Source organism: Melospiza melodia, chromosome 4 (assembly GCF_035770615.1).
Source record: "Melospiza melodia melodia isolate bMelMel2 chromosome 4, bMelMel2.pri, whole genome shotgun sequence".
In the NCBI taxonomy this organism is placed as follows: Eukaryota; Metazoa; Chordata; class Aves; order Passeriformes; family Passerellidae; genus Melospiza; species Melospiza melodia.
Genome location: NC_086197.1, coordinates 53,883,551 through 53,893,679, shown reverse-complemented (window position 1 = coordinate 53,893,679; position 10,129 = coordinate 53,883,551). Strand labels below are relative to the sequence as shown.

The window sequence follows — 10,129 nt, the reverse complement described above, 5'->3', positions numbered from 1 at the left end:
AGCCCACCTGGGCTGAGCCCCAGCCCCCTCCCTGGAAGTAAAAGGGTAAAAGGGTTCCCCCACAAGCAGCCAGAGACCGGCTGGTCCCAGCGCCTGCCAGCCCTCCTCTTGTGGGCAGGCCCCTGGGGAGGCTGGCTTTGAGGGGGGCTCTTCAGCTGCCCGGGGTGGGAAGGATCTGGCAGTTTGAGCCATGGCTGGCAGCGGTTCCTTGGCTCCACCTTGTCTCACTTCTCTGCTGGGCACATGCCCTGCAAAACCCCACCACCGCTTCTCCATCGTGGCTGGCAGCTGAGGAAGACTCAAAGGCTTCAAAAGCAGCTGCTTCACCTGTTTGGTACCTTACTGAAGCATGGGCACATGGTCTCCTCCTCCACTGCCTCCCACCCCAGCACCCCTCACCCTCACCCTGCTTCTTCCTCTCTTGGTCCCTCTGACTGAATCCATCCCTGCCAGCCTGCCCTGCCCTGCTGGGGAAAACGCAGGGAGCCCCTGGGCAGCGGGATTACCGGGGGATTCGGGCTGTGGCAGGCAGCCACCTCGTCCCCATTGGCTGGAAAAGCCTCTTAAAAGTGGAGAAGTGCTTTCTGCCCGCTCAGCACCCGCTAGTCTCTGCCGACCTGGAGCCATAAGCAGCTCCTGACCCACATCCACACTGGGGGTGCCGTGGGACACTGCTGGCACCCACAGGAGGCAGGGGAGTGCCCCACACAGCGTGTGCCCCCAGATCTGCCACAGACAGCTCTGCTGGGCACCACTGGAACTGGAGGGAAGCAGGCTGAGAGGGGGATTAGCCGTCTTGTGAGGACGTAGCTGCTCCAAAGGAAGGAACGGAGCACAAGAGACTGCTTGACAGGTGCTAGATTCCTGCAGGCATTGTCCTGTGCCCACCATGGAGAAAAGATCCAGCAGGACCTTCTAACCAGGCACCCTCACCCAGAGCCGGGAAGTGCCAACCAGTGGGAGAAGGAAGCGCTGCTGAGGGATCTGCTCAACCCTTGGGGGCTCAGCTTGTGCTCGGAGGCCATCGCTGCGTTGCACAGGTCAGTGCTGTGGAGGGATGCTGGCAGCCTCGCCCCAGCAGCCAAGAGGAACAACTCCCCCAGGCCTGCATTCATTTAATTCTCTAAAAAATGCTTTCCTGGGGGTTGTCTGTGGGTTGGAGAGGCTGGTGGCATGAAGTGTGGGCCTTGCACTCAAGAAATAGACTCCCCACCCCATCTGTACTGCATGGAGGCACTAAGAGCATTTATGTGGACCCTCCTGGGTGCAGCTTGTCTAGCACAGCGGGGATTTTCTGGGCATTATCCAGCACTGTCTGCACTGTGCTCTGTGTGTGTCCAGGGACTGGCAGCCACAGCTGAACCTGCTGTGGTCTTCACCCTTCCAGCCTGGTCAGTGCAAGTCTTCTTGCAGCCACCTGCCGCAAGTTCTGCTCTGGCCCACCTTCCTGTGATGCAAGGGAAGGGCAGGTGCCCATGCTGATGAGCTTTTAGGTGCATGTGAACTCACAAACTGTGTTTTTACCCGTGGATAAATCTCCTTAACTGGGGACAAAATGATAGTGTGCAAAGGTAGGGGCAGGTATGTGGTGTGGCTGCTGTGAGCAGAGAAGCATGTGTGTCATGGTGTTAGGAACGAGGCAGCTCTGGGCTGCCTGGCTCACAGCTGGCATAAACCTCCAGCAGAGCTGTTACAGGTGTGCTATAACATTTTGGCCTTGGAGGCATCGCCACAGGTGAGCTCCTCTGGTGCACCCTGTCATTTGCAACCACACCTAGCTGCAGGCAGGAAAAAGTGCTTTCATGCTTTGCTGTACAGCTCTGTAGCACGGAGCAAGTGGCTCCCCAGAGGTGCCCTCCAGCTCCAGACTCAAACAAGTACTCACAGACATTTGTCTAATGGGCTCGTCATTGACAGGCAGTGCTACAAAATCTCTGAAGAGCGTGTCACAGACAGACAAATATTTTCTTGCTAGGATGCTGGCAGGGAGCAGCAGGGTTGAGGGAAAGATGGATTGCAATGGTTTGATTGATTCATTTAATTTGCGGAGCAGGATGAGCTCATGAAAAGCAAGGCTGGAGAAAAAACTCTCAGGCTTGGTTTAGTGGCAGCTCTTACTTGAAGTAGCTGTGTGCAGCAGAGGGTGCAGTGGTGGAGCACCAGCTCTGATTGAGAAATCAGCATGCTTTGGCAGCTGGTCACCTTTTGTACAGCTGGATCCAGCTTGTCAGTCAGCTGGAGCTGGGACAGGAGCAGTGGGCAAAATGGCAGAAATGGAGTGAGGCATTCAGTCTGGCTGTCGGGGTGCCAGTGATCCAGAAAACACCAGTGAGGGCGAGATGGGGAGGTGTGGGTAGCTGGTATCATTACTCTTTTCTTCCTTGTAGGGATTCCTTGTCTTAAAAATATCTTCATAGCCCCCTGTTTTCAGTTCATGTGTCTGTTCCTTGCCATGGTCCCTGAGGCCTGGGCTGGGAGGGAGAGATTAGAGTAGCCTGTGCTGGCCGCAGTGGGTCAGCCCAAGACCTGCTAGGAAACAGCCATCCAGACTGAGCCCCAGTCCATGCTCAGAGCCAGATTCAGCTCTCTTTTTTTCACACCATCCTGAAAGTTTGGGGAACTCTGCTGCAGGGACCCATGGTGGAGGCAGGCACCTGAGTGCTGCACTCTGTTTTTCCCCTGCAGAGGGGAAGGAGGGCTACAGCTGAGGGTGGCTGTGGAGTAAGACCACTCTTGCCAAGTAAGGGCCCTCTGTGCTATCCACACTTTTGTCTAAAGGATTTGCACTTCAGCATCCAGAGCAACAGCAACTATGGGAATCAGCTCAACTCACCCCCTTTGCATGGAGGACACCAAGAACAGGCCCTTCCTTGAGAAATGCACCCAGATCCAAAGCTCCCAGGTTCTAGCTATGTGTGTCACATCCACAGGACAGTCCCTGTCCCCTCAGCACTCTCTAGTCCATTTGTGACTCCTGGCATTTCCCACAACCGCTGGTGCCAAGGGATGAGGATCCTGCTGCCACCTTGCAGCCCTTCAGCCAGGAGAGCTGGGCAGGAGAGAGGACCCTTGCTAGGAGTGTGCTGCCACCAGACAGTGATGGAGACAAACCAGACCCAAAAAAGCCCAGCTCAGGCGTGCAGAATGCCTGTCTAATCTACTTGGGAGCATCTGCAGTGTAAGTGCAGTGATGGCTTTGCATGCAGGTGTGGAAATAATCCTGGCTGACAAAGAAACTGTGGCCAGTGGTGCTGCAAGGGGCAGAACCTGGTACCTAAGGGAGAAAGGAAAAATATACCCACAGCAGTCAGCTGGAGCAAAATTCTTGGGCAGCTTAAGAGCCCTGAGAGCAACTCACAAGACATCCCCTTTAATTCCCTCCTTCTCCCCACTTAGGCTTTGTTCCGGCCCCTCCGTGTACGTACAGAGCCCTAATCTCTCTGGCATGCAAATAACCACCGGGTTTTTGTGCTCTCCCCCTTCACCTATTTCGGAAATCTGGCCCCTGAGGGCGGGGAGGGGAGGGAGAAGGAGAGCGCCATGCACTGGGGCCTCCCAGAGGGAAGAACAGAGGGCTTAATGGATCTCCTTGCCTCACTGCTGGAGGTTTCTGTGCCAGGGCAGGTCTTGGGGGACTCCCCCTGGAGCAGACCAGCATGGGAGAGGCTCAAAGGCAGATTTTAGGAAGCAAAAAGGGTTCACATTGCTGGTCTTCGCCTCGCCCCATCTGTAGGCAAGGCTGGATATGAAGCAAGGGGGGTGCTGCAGACCCTGATGCTGCACCAGGTGCAGCATTCCAGGCCCAGCTGGGAGCTGTAACAATGCTTGGCTGTGTTTGGCCGGGGTTATGGAGCTCTGGGCTGCCAGCTGGGGGAGCTTCCCACCTCTGCCCAGCTGAGGCATGACCTCACACCCAAAAGCAATCTCACCTCACCTGGCAGGATCAAGGTGCAAAGAGCAGATGTGGCCCCCAATGAGCCTCTCAGAGCCTGGAGATGGTGGGCACAGAAAGAAACCTTGTAGTAAATATTTGTTCCTCTGCTCTGTTCTGCTCTGCTCTTCTTGCAGCCCCAGCAGACTTTCTCTGTTTCCCTACTTCCTCCCAGCCTGCCTTTCCATTCCTAGGTTAGAAGATGGGGAGACCTGACCCAGAAGAAGGGCAGCTGCCGGCTCCTGTGAAGCCCCCGGATGGTGGCTGGGGCTGGATCGTGCTCCTTGGCTGCTTTGTGATCACCGGCTTCTCCTATGCCTTCCCCAAAGCCGTCAGTGTCTACTTCAAGGAGCTCATGAAAGATTTCCACGTGGGCTACAGTGACACGGCCTGGATCTCTTCCATCATGCTGGCCATGCTCTATGGGACAGGTGATGCTTGGACACACTTCCCCCTCCTCAGCTCACACCTCTCCCACTCTGCCATGGGCCCAGACCATCTCCCCATGGACTCTCTCATGCTCACTGGCCTGGTCATGAACCACGATGCAGAATACAATTGTCCTACCACTTCTCTTCTGGAAGTGTGCTGCATCTCATATCCCTGTTTCCTCTGCCCCAGGAGACCTCAGGGGTCACCCCACCTACATCCCAGACAGTTGATACAGGGTTTGCTCCCACTGCTGAAGCGCTGCTCCTGTCACACCAAGCACCAGGGAATAGGGCTCCAAAGGCAGGGCAGAACAGAAGCCTCCACATCACCAGCCCCTCTCCCTTGGCCAGGCCCAACAGATGTGTACCTAAGCAGCCAAGGAGTGAGCTCCATCATTGCAGCTTCATCCTCCCTGAGAGCCCTGCTTGGGCTGCCTGCCCCTTCCCAGCTGTCCTGTCTCCTCCTGGTCACCTGCTCTGTCTCCTGTGCTTCCTCCTAGGACCAGTATGCAGCATCATGGTGAACCAGTTTGGCTGCCGGCCCGTGATGCTCATTGGTGGGCTGCTGGCTTCTGCTGGCATGATCCTGGCATCTTTTACCACCAACATCATTGAGCTTTATCTGACAGCTGGCGTGCTGACAGGTGAGAGCCCTGGGATTTGGGGGGAAACACAGGCTTACCTGGGGAGAGCCAAAACCACGTCGTATTTTCCTCTAGCACTGCCATGTCTAGTATCGGGTCTCTCCAGCCTATTTGCACACAATATGGGAAGCACCTAGTCCTGAATGTTGCACCTGTGAGAGATGCATCTGCTGGATCTAAAGAGCAGGGGCCTGTGGTTGAGAGACAGAAGAAACCTAGGTGGTGCTCAGTGATCATGGTGACTGTGGTAGGCAGCATCAGTACAGAGTGGCAGGGGAAAGAGGCAGAATTCCTGTGTAAGGCTCAGGTCCTGCCTAAGTGTGAGCACAATTACCTGATTCAAACCCGCTTCAGGTGGACAGGCTGGTTTAGCCCATCCTCTGCAGGGGCAATCCACCAACACGAAGGCACAGAGGGTTGTGAGGAATACATTCATCCCATCATGGGACTTCAGGACTAGGATAGTCTGAGGGGAGTTTTCAGCTTGTTGCAAAACACATCTCATGTTCTTGCACTCCTGGCTCTCACTTCCATGTAGGTCTGGGTATGGCACTGAACTTCCAGCCCTCACTGATCATGCTGGGCACCTACTTTGACAAGCGCCGGCCTCTGGCCAATGGACTGGCTGCTGCTGGGAGCCCTGTCTTCCTCTCCTCCCTCTCTCCTCTGGGGCAAGTGCTGCTGGAGAAGTTTGGCTGGCGAGGAGGGTTCCTTATCATGGGGGGCCTTCTGCTTAACTGCTGCACTTGTGGGGCAGTCATGAGACCCCTGGATATGGGTATGAAGAAGAAGATGGGGAAAGCTCAGGACAAATATGAAGCCAAGGAGATGCTGCCCATAGGAGGGAAGTCAGAGGAGGGAATCAGCACCACTGATGGAACCAAGAAAGGCAAGAAAGTCAAGAAGAAGCCCAAGAAAGGAAAGAAGCTTCTGGATTTTAGTATCTTCTCCAACCGAGGGTTCATCATTTACACCATTTCAAAGTTCATCCTGGTCCTGGGTCTCTTTGTGCCCCCCATACTGCTGGTCAACTATGCCAAGGACACAGGCGTCCCGGACACCGAGGCGGCATTCTTGCTCTCCATCATCGGCTTCATAGACATCTTTGCCCGCCCAGCCTGTGGCATGGTGGCAGGGCTGAAGTGGGTCCGCCCTCACGTGGCCTATCTGTTCAGCTTCTCCATGCTCTTCAACGGCTTGACAGACATCTGCAGCGCCAGGGCCAGCAACTACACAGGGCTGGTCATCTTCTGTGTCTTCTTTGGCATCTCCTACGGCATGGTGGGGGCACTGCAGTTCGAGGTGCTGATGGCCATCGTCGGCTCCCAGAAGTTCTCCAGTGCCATTGGGCTGGTCCTGCTCATCGAGGCTTTCGCCGTGCTCATCGGCCCACCCTCTGCAGGTAGGTGTCTTGCTGCAGGTGCCTCTTGGCCGCCACTGCTCCACTGAACTGCAGGTACTGGGCACGGACCCTATTTCTCAACTTTAAATTTGCTCTAGAAGCTGAGAGCTGATCTCAGCCTTCACTACAAATGTTGCATAGAACCATGTTAAGGATAGGGTCAGGCACATGCTGCAGACAAACCTTTTAGAGTCTTCATTAAGACAAAGCAAGTGTCTCTCAAATGTTCCTTGGTGTCCCTGGCCTTTTGATTGGCACTGTGAATAGTGATCTCAATTTGTTTGGATCCCAATTCCAAGGCACAGGTGTTTTGCTGTCAGTCAAGTCAAAACAGTGCACAGTCCCCCGAGGCATTTGTTGGTAATTTTTCTAAGAGGATTAAGACACTCACAGCTTTTCAGCCAGTCTAGTCTAGGTCACCGCCCCTGGTAAGGTCCAGGCCCCACAAACAGCCCATAAAAACAGGCTGTTGAATGGAGGTTGGTGTAGATTAATGTTAAGTGACTGATCACATGTGAGAAAGCCAAATCATGCCCAAGGCTCATTTCCAAACAAAGCGCAGTTTCCTGATTCACAAGGAAGAGTCAGGGACAAGACTATGGAAAATCCCCAGGCAGGAACCAGTCTGTTGTTTCTTGCACTCCCTTCCTTCAGCTGTAACACATAGGCTAAAGCCCAGCATTGAAGACCTTTGTGTGAATGGTCTTTTCCTCAGCACAAACCAGCAGTTATGAGTAAAACCTGCCCTCACCAATTCCAGCCAGTTCTCAAGTAAAATTTGGCAGCCAAGAGAGGACCCTCTTAAATGCTAACAATAATTCCTGTCTCACTTTATAAGCTGTGGGGCAGTCAGCAGCCCCAGGCCAGGGAGGGTCAAGAAATATGTGTCTTGGAGGCAGCTGCAGAGAGATCACTGGGGAAGAGGGGGATTTAACAGCACCTTGCTCCAAGGAGCAAGGCCCACCAGTGAGGTGTAAACAAAGGAATCCCTCAGCCCTCCTGCCTCAGCTCAGCTGTGCCTTGGTGCTGTGTGACCATACAGTGGCACACAGACAGTGTAGGGTCCCTGAAGAACCGTGCTGGGGGCAGCCAGGCCGTGCTGGGGGCTGTAGGACCCCCCTGGCACAGGAAGCCCGAGCACTCTGACAATCCTGATGGCTCGGACTCGGGAAGAACAGTGCTCAGCTGGGAGAAGGGGGGTGAACAAAGTGGCTTTGTTTGGTGTAATCCTCCTGAGCTGCTTCCCGTTCCGTGGGGCCGAGGGGTTTGGCACAGGATAAGCTGCGCTCACACACACGCACACGCACGCGCGCTGGGGCTCCTCTCTCGCCATCCGGCTTGGCTGAACAGGGCCACATTCACCTGCCCAGGAATGCACCACGTGCCTCCCATGACTGCTCCGGGAGGCACCTCGGCGTGTCCTGGGGCTGGTTTCTGCAGCACAGCAGCGACTGGGGTCACATGTGCATTCGGGAGCAGAGCGCGGTTCCACGGCTGCATCCTGACCACAGCAAGGCAGCTGTTTGTGCTCCCCAAGGACTGGGACCTCTTCCTCCATTACCAGCTCCAGTGGATACAGAAAATATATTGAGAATATCTCTGGCACAGAAATCATCATGTGTGGGCCAACCAGAGGGATTTCTCTGCCAAAGAGAAATTTGTTCTTCCCTTCAGAATGTTTTCCTGACATAATAGCTTAAGAAATAGCAATGCCTCTCAAACTTTCTTTTCTGAGACTGGCCAATCCAAATCATGAGAGGCTTTTCCCACTTTGGCAAGTAGAAGATGGCCCACCATGAAAGTGTCACAATTATTTAAGCTTGTCCAAACAAGGGAAAACACCAACTATGCACTGTTACGGTACCTTCCCTGGAAGTACAGTGCAGCTCTTTCCCAGGGTGATTTTTAGGTATTCAGGTTTCTTGCTGTTCCCTTGAGGAATGGGTCCTCAGACAAATGCAGGTGTTGCCCACCTGCACTGGGCTGTCCATTCAGGAGTGCGTAGGGTGAATTTAACCATCTCATGTCTTCTCCAACCATCTCATGTCTTCTCCAACCATCAGGCCGCCTGGTCGATGCTCTCAAAAACTATGAGGTGATCTTCTACCTGGCGGGCTCGGAGGTCGTGCTCTCCGCCCTCTTCCTGGGTGTGGCCAGCTACTGCTGCCTGAACCGAGGGAAGAAGGAGCCTCCCCCCGAGAACAACCCCACTGCGGGAGCGGGGAGCGACACCGAGGAAGCGGAGTCCGACGTGCAGGAAGCCGAGGAGCACAGCAGCGACAACCACCAGCCGGCCCACAGCACCGACAACGCCGTGGTGGTGGCCAGCGAGGAGGCCAACCATGTGGCAGAGGAGCAGCGAGGGGAGGGAGGCGGCTGTCCCGCAGGGGACGGGGAGGTGCTGGCACGGGACGGCTGCAACGCTGACCAGATGGTGGAGAGGGACAGTTTCTAGCCAGGGCAGAGAACAGGGATGTATAAAACTGGCCTTGTGTGCAAGCACTTCAGCATGGGAGGGTAGGTGGGATGCGGGGAGCAGAAAGTTGGGACCAAGGCAGATGTAAGAAATAAGAGGGAGAGGTATAAGAATAGCCGGTCCCTATGTACATATGTCCACAACCTACCCAGTGATACGTCTGCTTGCATCCTGCACCCATGCTGGTACAACACAGGCTCAGAGCAGCCCAAACACCAAAAAGAAAAAAATAATAATCTTCTTTCCTCACTTTCAAACCAGCCCTGGAGAAAGTCTTCTGAAGAGGCTGCCAAGGACTCTCCTTTTCCTTCTGCATTGTCACAACACAGAACACAAACAATTAGAGACTCTTTGTAATCAGATCTGGTATGCTCTGTTCTGGTGTCAGTGTTTCCTTCACCCCACTTCCCTGTCTGGATAGTGTCAGTCTCACTGGCAGCACGTTTAGGAGGTGCAGGGGCACCAGCACGGGGGCGGACACCAGGCTCTCTGCAACACCTCCCTCGGGCACTGCCGAACCAGGAGACCACCAGCTCCGAGCACCTCTGCCTGGCACATCTTTTGTGGACGGTAAAGCTGGGGCAGTGACACCTGATGCTGCTTCCCCAGGTAGAGAAGCGCTGCCTTAGAGGCTGCTGCTGAGGTACAAGAAGAAGACACCTAAGAAAGGCTAATGCCATTAGGTGTGCAGCCACAGCACGGAGCCTCGCTGACAGGAATAGCACCAAGCCAGCTTTATCTAGGCTCAAGTGAGCCCCGTTGACGTGTGAAGGGAACAACTTTGGCCCCTGTGGGGGCGGGGGTTTCAAGGCAGGTAAATAACCATGTCCCAAGCGATTATCCACTGAGCAGGAATGGCACCAGACGTGCCTGTGTTTTCCTCTTAAATAGAGAAAACCTCCTTACATAAAGGAATCAAAGGTAAGGCAGAAGGACAAGCCCCAGTCCCCGAGTGCCGCTAACGAGGGTGTTGGAGCACGTGGTGAAGCAGGCATGACCCCCTCACCCCCTGCTGCAGTGGTGGATTTCTAGATTCAGAGAGGACAACCTTCCCTGGCATGCTTAAAGCACTTCTAATCTGCTTTAGGACTGGATCTTTTATAAACACCCCTGGCCAAAGCTCTTTCTTCCGGTTTCCTGAACTGCTTCACCTCAGAGACCCTGGGGGAACCTGTGACTATAACAGGGGATCAAAAACTAAGCAGAGGGCTACAGGGAAGGCAGCCTGTTGGGCCACCAAAAGTT

At 54.6% G+C, this 10,129-nt stretch overlaps 1 protein-coding gene across 1 annotated transcript; it reads left to right on the top strand.

The window, feature by feature from the left end:
* Positions 1-699: 699 nt before the first annotated feature.
* Positions 700-9,199, top strand: SLC16A8 (solute carrier family 16 member 8). Its single transcript, XM_063155898.1, has 5 exons — positions 700-1,040; positions 4,126-4,362; positions 4,863-5,006; positions 5,545-6,408; positions 8,472-9,199. The coding sequence occupies exons 2-5, from the start codon at positions 4,134-4,136 to the stop codon at positions 8,861-8,863; spliced, it is 1,629 nt and encodes a 542-aa protein (XP_063011968.1). The 5' UTR covers positions 700-1,040; positions 4,126-4,133; the 3' UTR covers positions 8,864-9,199.
* The last annotated feature ends 930 nt before the right edge of the window (positions 9,200-10,129 follow it).

Excerpts from the sequence above, each read along its gene's own strand:
- SLC16A8 (XM_063155898.1), top strand. The coding sequence starts at position 4,134 with ATGGGGAGACCTGACCCAGAAGAAGGGCAGCTGCCGGCTCCTGTGAAG. Across the intron at positions 4,363-4,862 it reads GGCCATGCTCTATGGGACAG|GACCAGTATGCAGCATCATG; the intron begins GTGATGCTTGGA and ends GCTTCCTCCTAG. Across the intron at positions 6,409-8,471 it reads CATCGGCCCACCCTCTGCAG|GCCGCCTGGTCGATGCTCTC; the intron begins GTAGGTGTCTTG and ends TCCAACCATCAG.